Source organism: Vanessa cardui, chromosome 14 (assembly GCF_905220365.1).
Source record: "Vanessa cardui chromosome 14, ilVanCard2.1, whole genome shotgun sequence".
In the NCBI taxonomy this organism is placed as follows: domain Eukaryota; kingdom Metazoa; phylum Arthropoda; class Insecta; order Lepidoptera; family Nymphalidae; genus Vanessa; species Vanessa cardui.
Window position 1 is genome coordinate 11,801,761 of NC_061136.1, and position 22,265 is coordinate 11,824,025.

Below are 22,265 nucleotides of genomic sequence, written 5' to 3' on the forward strand. Positions count from 1 at the left end.
TATTAAGAATTCTAATTGTCACAATCATTGATGTATTAATCATTTAATTTTGTTTTAAAGAACAAAATCATGCCCATTAGACCATCATGTATCACGACCTACAATCATTGGCGTGGCCAATGATGCTGAGCTTGGTTGCAGTTTACAATCATTGGGCACGTTAATGCGTATCAAATAAAACTTAATTACATATATCAATATGTACACTATACTTAAGCTGTCATAATGAATTGTATATCGTATTGTGATTATTTTGTATTATATGCCTTATTCACTAATTTTATAACAACGCATAACACGATATTCTGAAAGTCCTCGAAATAACTTTTTGAAAAAGAGCATTGTTCGATCTTTTATGTTCATTGATTTAAGATCATTTGACAAACGAAATCAACACAACACTGACAATCCAACGATTGTAGGTGAAATTGAAAAATATCGTGCTGAAGAAAACATTTTTAAAAGACATTAGATGTGTAAAATTTATTATTTAATTTAGTGCAATTCACGAGGTACAATTAAAAGAGAAGGGAGAGAAGTCATCAGAAGGATGTCTTGTAGAAGGAGGTCTGGAGAAGTCTTTGATGCGTTGCAGACTTCTTCAGATTTCTTTCAGCAATACATCAGTAAGCCATCGTATATAAACCCTTTTGGAATTCATGCAACCTGAAAACTGGAAACACAATTAAAATTAATTAATCAAATAAATATTGTCTTCTGTTAATATCAGTGACGGGTAATTGTTTTTTCCATATATTTCAATTTAGAAGAAGGGCCGGATTGGATTCAAAAGTATATTTATAAATGAATTAATTTAAGATTTTATCTAATGTTATGCGTATAAATATAAATAATTTAGTAATATAATTAAATAATGTATCGCAAAATATATTAAGATATTTTGAGACCAGGGTTAAAATACATAATCTAAAATTTAAATTAAAGTTGTTTCATTTAAGCGTTTTTATATTCCTTTTCTTCATGAGTTATATTATTTATGGATATACTTCGTTATGCCTAATTAATATTTGTAATTCATATTTCAGAGCCAATATTTACGCTGTCCAGATTTGGCAGACCGGTGGTGATGATAGGAATGTACCGCTATAACCAACGAACCCACAGCAAAGGACCCAGGGTACAGTGGCTGTGTTGCAAGAAAACAACCAAGGGCTGTAAAGCTTCGGTTATAACAATTGAACAAGAGGTTGTTAAGATTACCAACCAACATAACCATTTATGAACTGGTGGTGTACTAAAGGTGACACTGTATTTAAGTGAATTTATTGCACGGCCTCAATTTTGGAATTTATATAATAGTTAGATTGTTGGAAAGCTGTGTTTAGATATAGCTTAATAATTGTTGTTGCTGTTTTTTGAACTGGTAGGAAGTGGTCTCCATCGCCTATAGAAATTGGTACTGTAAGATTATTTAACCATTTCTTGTATAGTCGTAGTAACTTGGGAACAAAAACATTAAATCCCTTATGTCTGTAATAATTATGGCGCACTCGTACTTCGAACCGGAACATAAAAATGTCACCTGCTGTTTGGCGGTAGAACAAGTACCTTCGACTAACCTACGCAAACGCGCTTGTACAAAAACTATACCACCAAGTAAATGATTAAATATATTAGTAATAATTAAGTATAATATATAATTCTGTATGATATGTATGACACTAATAAAGATTGCGTTTAAATTTTTTGTTTTTTGTTGAAAATCCCTAGGAATATTAATTGATTTCCATTCTTTTTTTGTTACTTTGAGACTAGCGAAGAATGTAATACATATAATATTATTACTCGCATTGTCCAATGGGCATTAAAGCGATATGTCGAGGAGAAAAGGGTAAAGACCAATGGCTTTAATTTCTTTTCGAAGCACGGAATAAACTTCCAAATTACAGACTGTGGGCTGCTATAGAGAATTTTCACACGGCGATTTTTAATACAATTTTATTAGACTGCATTTATTAGACTAGTGAGGCAGTCAAACATGTGTCATACAAATATTGCTTAATAATTAATTATCTTATGAGATAAGGTTGTTTTTAAATTAAATTATTAGAATTACCAACAATTATATTTTCAATTATTCATTCAAACATTTTGTTGTAAGGTTTACTATTATACGCACTTTTAGATTTATGTCATTAAAACCGCATAAATTGTCAAGTTTCTTTCAGATATTTTACTAGTGCATAATAAATTATTTAAATAAAACTAATTATAACGGATGAATCGCGTATATTAATTATTTTTAAACATCCCGACGTTTCGAGCACTTTGCAGTGTTCGTGGTCACGGGTAGACTAAGATGACATTTGTCTATTTGGAGAACAAAGGAAATATTATTAACAACTACCGCCAACGATTTCTCAATTGATGTCTTGAGTAACGTTCCGGTTGCACGCAGAAGGCACTAACTGTATCTTTAGGTCTTGCAGTCTGTTGGATTTGGGATTTTAAATTTTTAATAAGTGGATCCCAGGTGTTAGAAAGTCTCCAACCATCTTCTCTATTGAAGTTCGGATGTTTTTGAATTTCAATAGCCTCGCGTATCATTCTAGGAATGAATCTGTGTTCTCTAGCGAGGATCTGTGGTTTATCAAATCGGATAAAATGGTTAGGTTTATCCAGAGCATGTTCATGAGCGATTCATCCGTTATAATTAGTTTTATTTAAATGTGTAATAATCGCGAAAATTTAAGACAACATCATAATAAATTACATTAGATTGTACATATATGCTTTATATTTTTATAAATGGGCGATTCAAAAATCTTTGATATTAGAGACTGAATAGAAATAGTTCGATCGATAATGACGTTCAAAACTAGATCTTCGTCATACTTTCTAGATTTGTGAAAAGATGTTAAAAGTTTATTTTTTGAAAATTAGATATTTAACAGACTATTTAGAATAGGTGAAATAAAATAGATGATATCGGTAAATATCAGTAATCATAACTGTCATCTTAATACAATTTGCAGATGTAATTTTTGGTTTATCAATACGTGGTCAGCCGATCATAAAAATCGGTGAAAATAGATTTAATCGTCGGAGCACATGCCGCGGCCCCAGGGTCCAGTGGCGCTGCAGCAAGTCGTCTACGGGGTGTCGCGCGTCTTTTATCACTTATAATGATGAGATTATTCTTATAAAAGAAATTAATCATACGCATTGAGATGTTATTTAAATGCATACTTTTCATGTTCTGCATATTTTGCGGCCCTGTATAAAAATCTAGCTAGTATTAATCTCTCTTGCTTTTCATTCTATCTATAAGCACGGTAACAGTCATTCACGGCGAAAAGTGATTATTATATGCGATAAGGAGACTTAGTCTGACATTCCAAATGTCAGTGTCGAATTCAAGCTGTCAAATTGGTTTTAAACTGATTTGCTTTTCTCTTCGCACGTGACATTGGCGAAATAATCTGTGCTCTCTTGGCACAAATAAAAGCCATATAATAAAAAAAAAAATAAGATTTGCTTTTGGTGAGAGGAATCGGGAAATACAGTCGTATCACTGTTGTATACGGATTTGTGATAGGTAATGTAACAGAAATGTATAAAATTATTTTGTTTAATATAAATATACGAGTAAATGTATAAAATTAGTTGGTTATATATTTATTACATTCGTTTCGCTTTGTTTACAATAGATATGTACATATATGTTTTGTATTGTAAAATTAATAGAAAATTTGTTTTCTACGCAGTTTTATTTTTAATAACACATTCTTAAATTACAGGCTAGTTATACTTTTTTGATGGTTAAAGTTTTCTAGGTAGCATAATATAAATACTGCAGATTTCATCAAGGACCATTAACGATAGTATAATGATAAAACTACAAATATGACGAACTTATTCTAATGCCTAGACCATGTAAAATGTTCATAATATAAATTATGGAGATCAATTATATTCTTTGTAAAATAATTGTTTGTTATTTTTGTGCCTAATTTACATTTAAAATAATTCAATTTCAGAATTATTGGATCCAATGAATTATTTTCAAAGCAAAAAGCCAGAATACGCTGTATCCAATCAAGGAGGACTTGTGATCCAGATTGGAACACATCGGTTTTATCAGCACAGGAAGAATAAGGACTTAAAAGCCCAATGGCTGTGCACTAAGAGGCGGTTGAGTGGCTGCAAGGCGTCCTTGACGACCGTAAGCAACGAGATTATCAAAGTGCACAATGAACACAGTCATAGCTAATATACTTTTATTGTACCATTATCATCATTATATAGTATAAAATAAAGTCACTTACCACTGTCTATTCTCATGTATACTTAGATCTTTAAAGTTACGCAACGGATTTTAATGAGGCTTTTTTATATAGCGGATAGAGTGATTCTAGACGAAGTTTTTTATATGTATATATTATATATTGTAGTACATGGGCAATATAGTAAAAAGAAAAGAAAAAAATGCAACTATATATAGTATCAGCATTGCGGGTCGCTATTGTATGTTGGTCTGAGGTAGGAAAGAGCAAAACTTATTTTGCATTAATTTTGTGTAAGGTATCTATGGACCGACTTTGATTATACTATATTCAAATATACGTAAGACTTTGTTATTCTTATCCAAGGATTCTAGGAGCTTATTCAATAGTTGTATAACAATTTTAGTGTTATTAGTAGTCATTAGATGATTTCGAAAATATCAGTTTAAGTTAAAACATTAAATTAATTCTACTCTTAGAAATTGTTTCATTTTTGGTTACTACTTAAAAAAGCAAAAAAGAGCTTATTAACAAGATCCCAGAAAGAAATTTTAAAATGCATCTGTTGCCAAATAAGAAAATATTTGGTATAATTCGTATTATTTATTTATGGATTGTTTATTTTCGTAACTAAAATCAACAAACAGTAGTTACTCGTTAGCCCATTTGTCTATTTCTTATTATAATCTCATAACAGATTACAGTCACAGATGACAAAAAATGCAATATTTTACCATCAATTTATATGAACGGGATCTTCGACGGTTCTCCTTTAAAATAAATAATCATTGTTTAAAAACCTACTGGCAATTTTTTTCTTAAGTGGTAGGTTCACGTACAAAAACGAAACAAAATGTCGTTTCTTTTTCCTTTTTACTTTTGAGCGCAAAATATTTCGACAATGATAATTTTGTTAACTACTGTAATGTTATGCTAAACTACAAATCCGTAGGAATTATTTTCATATGTAATGTAATGTAAATTATAATGCACGTGTTGTAATGTTTTCCTTTTTTTAGATTCATTTATAACACCGGTTTCTCGACGTTGCTCGAATGATTATAAATTGATATACTCTGAATCATCTATGAATAGCAGTAGAAGTTTTTATGATACTGATAATGCTGGAAATAGTATTGAGAATCGAATGTCTATGCGAACATCCACAGAGAACTTTACGGAAGTTAATTGTGACGCCTTAACACCAAAAGATTGCGATTCTTATTCAGCTAGCCGCATTAGTTCGCCCCAATTAAGTAATGCTTCAAGCTACGATTCTTCTTCTGGTTCGTCTATAAGCAAAACGCCGACTAGAAGAATTGGTCGAAAGCGACAACGGCGCCCCGATGGGTGGAAAGACGTAAAAAGAAAGTATCTAAAGAACTTAGGCAAAGAATATTTGAGTAGAAACGGCGTTCTAAGAGATGCAAAATCTTTAAAAGATCCCTGTCCCGCTACTTGTCGACTGAGGTGTTCTGAAAAAATTAACGCCCAGGAACGTGAGCACATCTTGAAGTCATTTTGGCAACTGGGCGACCACTCAAGTCAGTGGGATTACATTGTTCGTCACACTGAAACAATTGACATTCGACATCCCTCTACGTCAAAAGATGTATCAAGACGCAAGAAAACTATTAAGTATTTCTTAGTTTTAACTAATGTCAGCAGCAATAGTACGCCATTGAAGGTGCCGGTATGTAAAACAATGTTTTTAAACACGCTTTCTATTGGCGAAAGGACAGTTCACACAGCATTAGCAAAGTGGTCTCTTGGAAGTGGATCCATATCTCCTGACCGTCGTGGGGGGCGCAGGGTTGTACAGATCAATGACGACGTCAAACAGGGAGTCATACGTCACGTAAGAACCTTTCAGCCGGTCGAATTGCCAAACTTGCGCCAAAAATCAAGCAAACTGTACCTCGACGGTGACCTTACATTTACAAAAATGTTTTCATTGTATAATGAGTGGTGTGCAGCTGAAAATATTATACACAAAGCGAAAACACTCCGACAGTATCGTGATATTATAAATCAAAACTTAAATATTTCATTTTATAAACGTAAGAAAGATGTTTAATAAATGTCACATATCAAGGTATATAATACTAATAAAATAATATGTATTAAGGAGAAAAACAAAAGTGACTTGAAAAAAGAGAAAATAAACTAACGGTTAAAAAGAAAATTGTTGAATGTAAGGAACGTATAATTATAGCGTATTCTGATTTTGAAAATAATGCAAGTTAGCCCATGTTAATTTACTAATCTTTTATGTTAAAAGAAATTAATTAATTTAGTATTTAATGAAATTTATGGACAATTTTCTTATGACATGACGGGTTATAATATATATAATATACGCTGCCATGTTAATTTAGAAATTTGATCTATAGAATACAAAGGAGGGAATGAGGCGGTTGCCTTTGATCTCTATTCATCAGATGAATCTTTAAAAATATTATTTAATTATCATTATGCTTAGATAGTATCGATCCTTTATTATGAAAAAGTATTTTTTTATATGTAAATAATTACTGAGAGATATAAATATATACAAAAGAGTATTTTTTGTTGGTATAAAGTTTATTGTTATTTCTTTCTACATATGTCGTTATCTATTATTTGTAGAAAGTAGATTTTTTTTTACCGTTATTCTTATCTCTAAAGGTCGATTATAAAGGATATTGCAACGTATATCAATAAAGTTTATTAAACATTTGTTTATTTTTTCACAGCATATTCCTGATTTAAGTTATAATAAAATTTTGAACACAGCATGAAATCTTATGTCTGAAATACTACCTTATTCGTACTGTAATAGTTATGCTTTTAATTAATATAAGGTCGTAACAAATTTATTACCACCATTTTTTCGTTAACATTATTAGGTACACTGTCCTTGTTGCGTTTCTAATGGTCTCTTACATAAAGAAAGTACTCGATTTTTTTAAAGAAAGCTTTTACTACATAGGTTTTCTTGTTTCATAACATAATTTGTATTAAGATTTTTTAAATCTAATTAAAGTTACTGTTGTTTGTGATTGTGTAATTTAATAATGTGGGAGCTTTTTATTTAATTCAACGATGATGATTCAGCGTGACGATTCAATAGTGCTTTTTTGAGCCTACTTGATGAATAAGGAATATCATTATTTCATTTTTTTTAGATTATTTGTTTTAATACACATTTAAATGTATTTTGTTTTTCAGCCGAACCAGTTTACACGGTCTCAAAGTTTGGAAAACCCGTCATTCAGATCGGCGGGTACAGATACAACAGACGCAGCGCTTGTAAAACTGCGCGTGCGCAGTGGCTTTGCTCGAAATGGTCATTGGGATGCCGCGCTTCTTTAATTACTCTCCGCGATGAAATCATTAATACAAAGAATGTCCATAATCACTGAACATGTTTGAAACTATAAGTGATTCATATGCGTAATGTTTTTGGATTTTAAAATTAAGTTTTTTATGAATAATTTTCATCATCTTTCGAAATGAAAATATCCCTTAAAGTTATGACTTAAAAGTATTAAGGATATAAACTATCTGTATATTGTTATAAAATAATTCTATTTCGAAATATTATGTAAAATCAAAATTTTGTAACAAATTGTAAGCGGTCTATTGTCATCCTTGTTCATACATCATATATGGGTCTATGTTAATGATTCATACATTATACATTGGTCGCTCATGCCGCATGTAACAATATCTAGTAGTCGCCCACGGCGTCGTTCGTTTTTTAGGGTGTTGATTGCCATGTGTCATGTAAAAAAGTAGCCTATGTCCTTTCATGGAGTTTAAGTTTGCTTCATACCAAATTTTCTAAAATGCGGTTCAGTAGTTTGGTCATGAAAGAGCGACATACAGAGAGAGATATATTCACATGTATAATATTAATATAGATTTGGCCGAATTAACCTCTACAATCATTTCATGTGGCAAATGATGTTGTTTCCATAGTTAGATAGAGTTTGTATTATGTTGTCTTAGATTTTCGCGATTATTACATATTGAAATAAAATTTGTTTTACACGGGTACAGTCTACCCGTGACCACGAACGCTGTAAAGTGCTCGAAACGTCGGGATGATAAAAATAATTAATATATTTTGCGATTGCGATTTAAATCCGTTAAAACTAGTTTTATTTCAAGAGTTTGTATTCCTTTTTTATTTAGCGAAAAATATACACTATAGAAGTTTTAGAATTGTATATATATGTCAAGGTTATGTTTTGCTCAATTTCATTTTAATAATAGTCAAAGGTCATATATCTATACGGAAAGGGGACTAAAGCTGTTTGTACAAATAGTATATGAAATACAGTATCGTAATAATATGTTTAGGTATATTTAAAACTAGCTTCGTTAATTGTATGCTAAATAAGTGTACTGTTTACTTAAATAAATATGGCTGTGAAAATGTTTTTTTTTTTTTACTTTCTTTTATTCGATGGTAAAATTTAGTATATACACTAAGTAGACCCAAGTGTATACAAGTAAGTATATTTTTTTTTTTTTAAAAAAATTAATCGACTATCGATCGAAATAATCGATATTTATGGTTATTAAGAATATTTTAAGATTATAATATATAACCTATCCATAAACATGCATGCATCCATCCAAAAATAGGCTTTTTTAGAAAGTGACGTATAAGAGAGCGTTATTTTGTTTAGAGTCTCGAGTCACGACATACTAGTCCATCTCACCTGCAATACATGTGTACGGTATCTGTTTAATCACATTTAATTTCGATACATTGAAAATACGATTTTTACATTGAATTAATTTTAGTTGCCGTGTTCTCTACGTCACAGAGAGGATGCTTGGTGTTAGACATAGGAAGCAATAGATTTTATAAAAATAATAAGAGTCTTGGTCTTAAAGCCGCTTGGTTCTGCAAGAAACGAAGATTTGGGTGTCGAGCGTCGGTTATTGTTTGCGGTGACACGATTGTATGCACGAAGAACAATCATAACCATGAATAAAAACAACATGAAGGGGCCCGGAAGAGATGCCTAGTTAGCTGCTAATCTTCTGGACTATTTTTTTAATCCCACTTTTCTATATTATACGTTTGTGATGTACAATAAAGTAGATACGTTAATATGAATATATTAATTTAATGTACTTATATAACATAGATCTAGATAAAACGAAGCTTTAAGCATATGTACAATCGGGGTAAGAAAACCTTCGTCAGTTTTCAAAATCATTCCTTTATCAATTCGTACCTTTTGAAACTGACAACTGCATATTAAATTAAATTTTCATAGTATGATAACTTAGTTCAAAATAGTGTAACGTCTTTGGACTACGTCTGGTTTTTTTTGCATGGAATCTTTTTAATGGCCTAATTAGTCATTACAAATTTAAATAAGATATGATATCTTGTACTGAAATGACAAAAATATGTCTGTCAGTGTCTTACATTCTCGATCGGCAAAGCAGATTATCGCTCATACTGAGCACACGAAAATAGATCTTAAGGTGACGAACCTTTTCTTACCCCGACGTCATGTCACTTTTTACAGAATATAAATTTCTTCTATTTCATTATTCTGTACTATTTTCGAAATTCAAAAATGTATTTTTATAATATTCAATTAACATTGTTGTAAAATAAAAAAAAATGGTTTCTTTTTTTTTAGTTTTGATTGTAAATTATACTTATCTTATCTATAAGATATGTTTATTCGTTAAACAAATTAAAGCGAACATAACATCTATCATATTGTTTCATTATTATTTTTTCGTTCATTTTCTATAACTACGTTATCGTGTATTTCGTTACAGCTTACTCGTTTCATACTTCAAGAGATGGAAATCTGATATTGACGTATGGAAAGTATAGGTTCCATAAAGGCTATCATTATAAGAACAAAGATATGATTCGATGGGAATGCAGCAGGGTGGCAAGGAAACGCGGACATTGCAAGGCGTCCGTTTACACTTACAAGAACGATGTTGTCGAAACGAAAGGCCATCACTGTCATTGATTACAAATTAAGTTCACATTACCAAACGCTCGGTTTGCGAAGTGTCGGCCGTACCTTACCAACACGCATGGCGGGTGGCATATCGATGAAATCATAGCAATATGCTATTTTTAAAATAATGTTTGAAACATTGATCAGCTGTATTTTACTCAATAAATCCACTGTATATTTTTTTCAATGAAACGAAAAGACAATAAAATACTAATTGATAAATAGGTAGTTTTTATTTTCTTTTCCTTACTAACATATCTGCAGGATCACCTATTATATTGGAACAGTAAGTAAGAAGATTTTGTTGTTATCTGGTGAGTGGATATAAGACTAAATAGAAAGTTCTAAGTCTTTTACAATATTAAAAAAGATCTTAGAGATTTTAATCTTTTAGATACTTTTTTTTCATAAATTTTGTTGTTTGATATTGTTAAATTTGTAATAATGTTATGTGGTCTTATAAATTAAGATGGCTGGTGGTAATGTTTGACGATTCTATATTATTCAAATATTTGAGTAAAAATATTTTGTTTCAATTGTTTTGACGTACAGAGCAGCAACTTTAAGAAACTTGGGGGAAGCGCAGCACACCATCTTGGTACAGCTTGGTTACTGATACGTCGAGTTAAACTAAATTTCGGTTGAATTAATAAACGCAATGATTGTTCTTAAATTTAACATTTACTGTGACTACTTTAGAATACGCTTTTAACTTTTTTTTAAAAACTTATAATCAAAATATAGTATAGTACGACACAACTTAATTGTCGCAACGGCAAAATTCGTAAAACCGATCACATCCGAATTAAGTACGCTATCCCAAATTATCAATATTTATTTCTCACGCGAATATGATCTTTGCACAAACGTAATAACTTGTAATATCATATGACCTAATATATTCGTCAAATTGACGCGTCGATTTACATACACTTGTTTTCTCTGACGCGTGAATCTATAGCGACGAATAGCGTCGAATGGCGCGATAGGGAGCTATTTCTATTGGTTGTGTAAATCGGCAGTAATCGGTTTTATTTTCATTCCATTGCATTTTCCGATGCTACATTTAATTTGTGTCTTACTATACATACGTCTTATATTCCATTTTTAAATAATATTTTCCATTCTACTAACATGCTTATTACTGGATTCATTTATCAAACAATATGTTGTTTTAGGAGCCCAATTTACAACAACGGTCAAAGGCAGACCGGTTCTCCAAATTGGACGATACCGCTACTACAAAAACAATAAGAGTCGAGGGAGCAAGGCTACGTGGTTTTGTGCCAAGAATAGTAACAAGCCAGCGTGTAAAGCATCTGTTATAGTTGTTGAAGGGATGATCGTTGACGCAAAGAATGAACACAACCATTAATTATTAAATTATTTTTGTTTTTAATTGCTTTGTTTTATACAATAATCGTACCCAAGTCCTGAATTATTGAGTACCAATTCAATCAATTCATCATAATCGTCAATCAAATCAATTTATATGAGAGGTTTGTGCACTTTGCACACATATTAACAATATTAACTAAGATATTGCCGAAATCAAACTTGGCAAATGTCATTAAGAGAAGGCAGAATATTACGTTTACCATTATGGAACATTTCTACACTGCATCATAATAAAAAACAGATGCAGGTCTGTAACTGGTAAATTTATTGGTAATGCGTAGTATATTCACTCAGTGAGAGCACAGACAGTGCATTAAAATACTAACGTTTCTGCTTCCAGTTCATAGATTTACCACAACACGTTTCGGAAAGCCGGCTATTCAGGTCGGGAGGTATAGATTTAATAGAAACAATCGCAGCAGTGGACTGAGAGCCTTGTGGGTGTGCTGCAGGGTGAGTACTGGATGTCGCGCTACCATCACCACCGTGAATGACGTCATCGTCAGGGAAAAGACGATTCACAATCATTGAAGACCAACGCCCTGTTAGACGTGCCAAGTTACTTCTTCAATTTGTTTTCTGGATTTTTTCGTAACGATTGTAATTTGTATTCAATGATATTATTTTAACCTTTCTTGTTTGGTTTATGTTTATAATAATGTGTTTTTATTAGTAGGTATATTCGATTACAATATATAAAAAGTTATGTAAACATTACTTATGAAATAACTACTTTTTTTGGGAATTGTTTACTATTATTTTATTATTATTCTCCTGTATCTTATTCATTTTAGTAATATTTGAATAAGGTTTTACCTAATGGTTTGATATGTGTTAAGTATCGTTTTTAAACCTTTATATATAATAATATGTATTTTATACTGTCATATCGTTTCATATGAAAAACTTGATTCAATTACTAACTTTAAATAACTTAGATTATTTGGAACCATATTTGTTATTTCAATTTAACATACATAATTACAATTAATGAATTATCGAAAATATTCTTATTACGGTTTGAGGGGAGACGATGTTATATTTTTTTGTTGTGAAATGTTTTTGATAGTTATATAAAGTACAAAACGGCTATATCAATTTTTAAATATAGTTCATATATGATGTAATGGCCTTATACCACAATTATAGAAGAATACGAATAAATTATTATTGTTTTTTTTTTGTTATACTATTCACATTTTCGCTAAAAATGTCATAAACACTTCATGGCGATGAATGTAAATTGAAATATTTTAATTTTTGTTTTTTATTTTCTTCTTTAGCGTGTCCAACGATACTACAGACCAAGCGAGGCAAACCTCTTCTACTCATGAATGGTTTCAGATTTAACTGCAAACACTCAGCCGGGAGCAGAACGTACTGGGTTTGTAACAAAGCGCCTTTGGGCTGCAAGGTGTCTATAGTTACTTACGACAACGATATTCTTAAAATTAAAAATATTCATAATCATTCTTAGGCATATTTTTAAAATATAATTCCGTGAAATAAAAATTGCGGCGACTGCATCTCACTCAATAGCACTCATTAACATAAGTGTGGTATTGCTGCTCATTTTGTTTTACTAACTAATTTGATACTGAAATTACATAATATCCTTTGAATCTCCATATGTGAGAAAGAGATAGCAATTAAGTTTTTTAAAATTGATAATTCAAGGTCGGTTTAAAGTATTTTAATTAACGAAGTTGTTTGAAAACACACGTGCGCTGCATAAACACATACCCCTCTCTCTCATAATCCGATTGAATGACAATCCCACACGACCAGAGAATTGAGGCGAAGAAGCTATTGGCTCTCCCAGATTTCAGGCTGCTTGTCAGATTTGACACTGGCTCAACCAATTGCTTAAACTTGGGAGCTAAATTACTTGAACGATTGTGTACAACTTCATAGAAACGATTGTCCAACTGATAACTAATATTCGATTTTAATATTTTTTATTATTATTTATTACATATAAGTAATGTAACTTTATCTGATAGTGTATTAAATTTTCATTAAATATATTTCACATTTATATTATTTCTGTCCTGTATATTTTTTTAATATTTCTACCTTATTTGTATTATACCTAAGTAACATTAAGCCAGTTTCGGTCAAGCAGTTCGGTATTAAGGGAAGCCTTTGTATTTTGGAGGAGGCTACAACTCTGCTAAACATGACATTCGTATACATAACATGTGTTTCATTTAAAGAGCAATCCCAACTTCAGTTATACAATTTACCTTTTAAATTGAAACAAACTAAATAGACGTGTATATTTATATATGAATTAATCTTCATACACATTTAATATACAACTAATATAAAATACATACTTACTCGCAAATGTAAAATGTATTTTTACTTTTTCAGTGACCAGATGTACCTACGGGTTATCTTACAGAGGAAATCCAGTAGTGATGGTCGGCAAGCATAGATTCAAGAAGACTTCATCCTATGGCGTTAAGAGCTGGTGGCACTGTATTAAGCGATCGGTTAGCGGCTGCTCGGCCAGCCTCAGCATGGTCGACGGCCAAGTCTACAGGCTCAATGTCCAACATAATCATCCTTGAATGTTTTAATTAAGCAATGAATAATATATCTAATGATATGGTATAATAATAATATTATACAGTTATATAAAAAAGGATAATTGAACTATATTGATGGAATTATATCACATCGCGTATTTTTATCATTTTTCAAATGATAGAGAACTAATCCTCAGCAATAATAATTATATTCATATAATCGTCGAACCATCGACTACGTAATTTATAAATAGGTTCTAAATAATGTTGACAATAAATTTATTTGCTCTACACGACTTAATAATTTTCATTTAATTTGTTTTAATTGCATTAAAAAAACCCTAATTCGTATTAGTTTATGGTAACCATAATGAGATTTGATTTTATTTGGATAATAATAATGGATACAATTTGTATATTTTTAAACTGTTAAGCAAAATTTAAAGTGCCTTTTGGTTGTTTATATATTTACTAATTATAAAGTTTATTTGAAACACTGTTGTGACACTTGACTTGTGTTGTGGACTTTTATTGTGTTTATGTATTTCTTTAATTACGTTATGATGTTATAATACTACTTGAACAATTATACAAATTTTAATCACAAGAATTCTTTCATTATTTATTCTTAAAAACCTCATAAATATATTTAACAGGACTAAATAATTTGATGTTAATGATAATTTATATATTTTAACAAAACGACTTCAGTTATAAACATTACTCATATTTTTATATTATAAATAACATTTACTCCTTAAATTATCCATTAAAAACTGTGGCCTATTATGTAAATAGCCTAAAATCTTCAGTCCATTGATCACGAAATTTACAGGTATTGTGAATAATTGTATCGAATGATCTACTATGTTGAATATTTTAATTTTTATTTTAACATATTACAGAATACACCCCTATATTCTCAAAATCACGCTACGGTAAGCCTCTCATGATAATCGACTCGTACCGATTCAACAAGCGAAGCGACAGCAAAGGGCCCAAAGGCAGCTGGGTCTGCGTGAAGAAAGACAACCACTGCCGGGCCACTGTGATCACCATAGATAACGACATCGTCAGATACAATAACGTTCATAACCATTAACTTTATACTTCTTCTTTATAATGCTATAAATAAATGATGAAAAAACAATACATACCTCCTGGGGTATTTGTATTTTTTAACTTGGTCTATTAAAAATATATAAGACATATTACTCGATATGAGATGATATTAATGTTAGAAAGCAATGATGTTCTAGTAAACAGATATGTCATTAATGCGCAAAAAGTGAAGACTAGAAAACGTTCTAAATGGGACGTTTGCCTTTAGTCGTTTTCATCATAACTATGCCAGTAATACGTAATATGTCATTGAAATGATGGGAAAGAGGAACTACTGAATTAATTGCGGTTCTCGGTATAATCTTCTTTGGGGACCAGTGACTTCACTTGACGATTTACTGACTGGATAAAAAATATCACCAGTTTTGAGTAATAAGTTTATATAGCAACTCGGAGATGGTGTAAGGATTATGAGAGCGAAAAAACTGAGATATGGTTGGCTCCTTTGTTTTTGTTAAGAATGGCTGCCGTAGCTGAAAACTTTGAGGAGATCGTAATCAAAATAAATACAATTTGTGTTAATCTCTTGCTAATTTTGGTTTAATTATTTTAAATGTTTTTTAAGGACTGTCGAGATTTTCTTATATTTAATATATTTTTTAATAATATAATGTAAATATCTATTGTGAAATATAAAATGTCATGCCAATCTTGCGTTTTATTTAAATCCCAGCATTAGTAAACCATCTCTTCTTATTCATATCCGATCATGGAGATTACTGATTTTCTTTTTTAATTCTGATAAACAAATTTTAATTACACTTTAATCCATTTCTTTTTATTTATGTGTTTATAGATGCAGGTTGTATGTGCGTTTGATTAGATATGTTATATTGTGTTTATACATATATTTATCTTGAGTGTGTCTATGTTGTTGTTACGTCAAACTTTATCTAGTAATCACACCATTACTTCTAGCTATGGCCCCCAGGTTATCTGATAGATATTGTTTTTAGCCTACATATAAAAACCTTGCTTTTACTTCTACTTATCTATTTATAAATCAGTAACATCATTTTTTATTGAATATACATTAAAAAAATACAATAAATAATTGTAGTAAGTAAGTTTTAAGCGTACAATTGATTATTACAGAATACTGCCCGATATTCTCAACGACACGCTTCGGTAACCCCCTTTTGTTAATAGACTGCTATCGTTTCAACAAACGGAGTGACAGCAAGGGGCCCAAGATCAGCTGGGTGTGTGTGAAGAAAGACAGACAGTGTCGGGCTACGGTGCTCACCATCCATAATAGTATAATACGCTACAATAATATTCACAATCATTAAATGGGATCACAGTCGCCTTTAGGTTGCCAACATATGGACTAAGGGCGCAAAATCTCCTTTTTTATAAGGGTAATTAAAGTAAGAAAAAATATTTAAATTTATTTATATATATTTTATTTAGATCAAGTCATAATCTAGTCGGTTTTAGTGTTATTTATAATTACGATAAACTTCAAATCAAAATATTAAAATCAAAAATATCAATAGATTTATTTACTTTTATCATAATTATTATTGTAATCTATTTTTATTTGTGGTGTTTTTTTTTTTAAGTACCGTTACTAAAACTTAATACTTAATGATGATTGTTTACGATTGTTATTATGAGCGTTTATTTTTTCTGTCGAATTAACCGTTATCACGAGAATTTTTCAAGATATTGCGATTTAAATATTTATCAATTACTAAAAATTACAAAATATTTTACAAAACTTTAGTTTCCTTAAAAAGTATTTGTAAGTTATTTCTATAAACATGAGCAGATTGTGTTCTTTAGAATGCATTGATAAAAAATACTTGTTTGTTATATTTGAGTTAACTTATACACACATTCGCAATTACACGCTCACAAGCTTAACAATGACAGCGACAGAGAAGCGCCAATTCTAACAAGAGCTCTTGATATTTAAAGACTGTCAAAGGTCCGTTGCCATTAATTTTAACGGAATACGAGTTTTTTCAAATGATAGTCCTTATTTGATTTACGACATATAAAAAATAAAGTATTTTTACTAAATGTATTTTTATTTTGAATTAAGCAGCCTATATATTAATATCTATTGATATTTTTCCCTGAGCCGAGATGGCCCAGTGGTTAGAAGGCGTGCATCTTAACCGATGATTGCGGGTTCAAACCCAGGCAAGCACCGCTGATTCATGTGCTTAATTTGTCTTTATAATTCATCTCGTGCTCAGCGGTGAAGGAAAACATGGTGAGGAAATCTGCATGTGACAAATTTCATAGAAATTCTGCCACATGTGAATTCCACCAACCCGCATTGGAACAGCGTGGTGGAATATGTTCCAAACCTTCTGCTCAAAGGGAGAGGAGGCCTTTGGCCCAGCAGTGGGAATTTACAGGCTGTTGTTGTTGTTGTTATTTTTCCCTCAGTATTCCCATGTGAAGTTTAATTCTTTGATTAATATTTGAATTGTTTTATGTATTAAAAAATATAATTGATTTGCTTACAGAAGCTGTGATTTTCAAAACTGCTAACGGTGGATTTCGTTTATTCTTAGACAATCAAGTGTATTTCAGAAATAGATGTTGGAATAATGGTCGCCGTGTGCACTGGGTTTGCAGGCACAGGAAAACGCACGGCTGTAAGGCAACTGTGCTCACGTTGGATGGAAAAGTAACGAAATACAAAAACATTCATGTGTGTCCCGAGTAAAAGAATTACTAAAATGGACTTCTTATCGCAACAGAGACCAAACTAGCTGTAATACTGCCTAAAGAAATATACAATGTTTACAAATCGTTCAGATGATATTTTTATAAATAAATATATGAAAATGTATTTTGGTTATTTGCAATTTGATTTGAGGAATACACTTTTACTTCAGTCCTAAACAAAGCCACACACACCACTTATTAAATAATAAATCATAACTGATATGACCAAATTTCTTACAGCATTTTTCAGATACACTGTCAGTGGTAAGCGTTGCTTGGAAATAGGCGGACATAAGTTCACGCTGCATCAGAACGAGGGTCCCAGAATAAGATGGAGATGCGTCAAGAAGACTTCAGGGTGCGCTGCGTTTGTGACGACCATTGACAACGTCATCATACGGGTGCGACAAGTACATAATCACGTGTAATTTATGCATGTGAGGGCGCAACGTTAATACCTACCTGTCTTACTGTCTTCACTGTGTGTGTGCCGCTTAACTGCAATACCTACTCTATATTGTTTTGTTTTGGTTTGAAAGCCAGTTCTCTTATCTTAGTTCGGAAGGTTGGTGACGCATTGGCAATTCAAGGGTATGATTAATATCTCTAACATTGCCAGATCAAATATATCTAATGGGAGGTGGCCACTTATCACCGGATGGCCCATTTAGAAGTGTAATAATATAAATATAGCAAAAATATTTTTATGTTAAAGATTTTCTAAAGGCACTCGTTAAATCAAAACATTATATTCGATTACCACAATGCAATGCACTTTCGCAATTATTCATGAATTATTTGCCGTCACCACAGAGCACGAAAGTATGCTTACTAAAATATTTTTCCATAAATGAAACTAGAATTTAAATTCCTTGGGTGGGGTGCAATTTACTATGTCATAGGTAATATATATTAAATGTACATATTTGTAAATTAATTAAACAATGGATCTATCAGAGTAATATTTCGATTTTACAAATAAATAAAATATTAGGAGTTCAGAAGTATTTCTTAAAATTGTTTAATTTTATTTTTATTTTTGTAGACAGAATTGGTACAAGGCACATCCCGTATCCTAATTATCTCATTTTCGACCGGCAAACAGTTGTTTCTCGGTAGAATGTAAATGATAATAATAGTATAATGCTTAGCACTGTTGTGTTTTAGAATTGAGCCAGATTGATGGTACCTGGCTCAACTGGAACATAGCGTTGGCTTTGAGAGGAACAGTTGATGTTTCTTAACAACGGCGCCAATTAATATGAGCGATGTCGACTACTCCATCAGGTAGTACATTTGCTCGTCCGCCTACGTTTACCATAAAAAAGATAAATACATAAGTTATTTCACATATGTGATTGTTAGGTATTTATTTAATTACCTCGCACAAATTATTTCTGATAATAAGTAATTAATAGAATGAAATATATATTATAATTTAGGTACTATGTATATAAATGGGTTTAAATAACCAATAAAAAATAGTGTATAATTATTTAATAATGTTTGGTGTACTTCTTTCTTACCATAAACTTCATTGTTAAGGGAGATCCCGAGATCTGTGTTTCAAATTGTATTAAAAAAAAAACGAATATACATATAAGTTATGTGAAATACGGAATAAGTTGGTTTTGGAAAGTGAATTTTGCTGGCTTTGTCAAAGTTTGTCGAACGAAGAGGGGAGTTCATAAGAACTTAACCTGTTTCTTTAGGTATTGGACTATCTTAATAATTGATATCTTAAAAGTGTTTGAACTAAATTATTATTTAGAACCAAATTTGAATAAACTTTATTTACATTAGAAAAACACGGAGAAACTCATGTCCATCGCATAGTCTAATATACAATATACAGCAGTATTTGCTAATTTTTTTGGTAAATAATAAAATCCTCTGTATGACAAAATGTAAACATATCCTATCCTATAAATTGTTTATATTTCATTGGAAGTCAACAAAATAAATTACGTCTGTCTTGCTTATTTAAAACCGCAATGGAATGAAAGAAATGAATTTTGCAGCGGACTAATATTTGACATGTAAAGTAATCTGTAAGAACTAGCGCGCACTGGTGATTTTTGTTACGGTGACTGTTTCGTCACTCTTGTCAAGTGTGTGAATATGTTTGGAGTTGCGCGCAAGTTACGATGTGACAATTGGGTGACATTTGTGTACGCCGACCGGCGAACAAGCCCGTGACGAAACTGTCAGCGTCTTTACGTTTTTTCATAGCACTGCGTGGACTAGCGACAAAATTGTCACTCTCGTCTACAGTCTTTCGCTATCTGCACTTTGACTGCCGACTTCGGCGCGCGCATAATGGCGTCACCATCTATTCAAAACGTAAATATTCGTGAAGACGATACTGATAATGATGTTCTAATAGAAGAAGTGGAAAAGAGATTTCTAACTTGGTGGTAGGGCTTTGTGCAAGCCCGTCTGGGTAGGTACCACCCACTCATCAGTTATTCTACCGCCAAATAACAGTACTCAGTATTGTTGTGTTCCGGTCTGAAGGGTGAATGAGCCAGTGTAACTACAGGCACAAGGGACATAACATCTTAGTTCCCAAGGTTGGTGGCACATTGACGATGCAAGGAATAGTTAATAATTCTTACAGCGTTAATGTCTATGGGCGATGGTCACCACTTACCATCAGGTGGCCCATATGCTCGTCCGCCAACCTATACCATAAAAAAAAAAAAAAAAAAAAAAAAAAAAAAAAAAAAAAAAAAAAAAAAAAAAAAGAGAAATATCATTCTTTATGATAAAAAATTGAAAGAGTATTCAGATATTCACGTGAAAATTAAAGCGTGGAAAGAAATTAGTACCCAGTATTCTCTTCGCTTTCTTTATCTCCCGAGTCTCACGAGTTCACAGAGAACCACCGTCTCTCCGAAATCCGAAAATAGTGGCAAATGGCACTTAGATTTCGAAAATGTTTTGTCACTGTCTCTATTAATGAGCGCACTCCATTTTGGAAACGTGACGTGATAATGACAAACACATTTAAGTCACCGTGACAAAAATCACCAGTGCGCGCTAACTCTAAGTGATTATGATGTCCAATTTAATAGTTGTCGTTTCCATCAATTTTCATTATTCCTTTAAGGTAAACTTTTACATATGTTCATGATAACCCACCTATAATTTTAGTTTTATTAGAATTCCTAAAGAAAAACCTCTTAATGTAATCTTAAAAGTATATTTTGTCATATATTATAATAATGATATAATGTGTAAATTTTTGTTGTTGTGACTGTTAGTGAATAAATATATATTTGTGTTTAATTAAATGATGAAAGAGTGTTATTTTTTCCTGAACTTACACGGGTAGTAATTAATCACTGTAACGAGTTAACAATGTTTAAGCTGAGATGTTTCTACCAACTTCAGTATTATGAATGTGAGTTTGTTAGTTTATTATTCTTTGCAACAAAGAATCAGAAGAGGATTGGTATGTTTTAGCACAGAAATAGTATTTGTGCCACGGAGTAACAAAAGCCATTTTTATGGCGAAACAATTAAAGAAGGTTAATCTAGATTATACATAAACAAGAAGAGTATCTTTTATCATTAAAAATCAAAATCAAAATCAGAATAAACTTTATTCAAGTAAGCTTTTACAAGCACTCTTGAATCGTCATTTTACAATTAAGCGAAGCTAACACCGGTTCGGAAAGTAGATTCTACCGACAAGAACTGGCAAGAAATTCTGTAGTTACTCTAAATAGTATTAGGTTTATTTGATATGAGAACGTAAACCTTTTGTTTCGTATACAGATATGCTTTCTTTCAATCCATGGCAGCATGGAGGTCGCAGTTTGATATTTAGAAATCAGAAGTTTGACCGTCTCATGGTTACGCTCGGTCCGAAAGAGTTTTGGAGATGTTCGAAGAGGAACAGTGGGCGAGCGTCACGACCGTTCGCAACTGGTGCACTACGACGACACTCATGAACGTCACTAAATACTCGTAGGACATGTCTGTCGAATGGAACGCATATGAAACTAGGATTTAAAAATCATTCTCTTAATACATTGGATTCAATTATTAAGAGACTACCCCTATATTATAGTAACAACAACAAACAACAACAACAACAGCCTGTAAATTCCCACTGCTGGGCTAAAGGCCTCTTCTTCCTTTGAATTGTGCGTGGTGGAATATGTTCCAAACCTCTCCAGGTTTGGAACATATTCCACCACGCTGTTCCAATGCGGTTTGGTGGAATACACATGTGGCAGAACTTCCATGAAATTTGTCACATGCAGGTTTCTTCA

At 31.8% G+C, this 22,265-nt stretch overlaps 1 protein-coding gene across 5 annotated transcripts in view; it reads left to right on the forward strand.

The window, feature by feature from the left end:
- Nucleotides 1-22,265, forward strand: part of LOC124535174 (modifier of mdg4-like) — a 319,147-nt gene that overhangs the window by 91,651 nt on the left and 205,231 nt on the right. Inside the window, exon 5 of one of the 5 annotated variants that reach the window (XM_047111272.1) lies at nt 5,267-6,331. The exons of the other annotated variants lie outside the window; for them this stretch is intronic. Coding sequence (XP_046967228.1) covers nt 5,267-6,324 — 1,058 coding nt within the window. The 3' untranslated portion in view covers nt 6,325-6,331. Of the gene's footprint in view, nt 1-5,266; nt 6,332-22,265 lie in introns of those variants that run through there. 5 annotated transcript variants of the gene reach the window in all.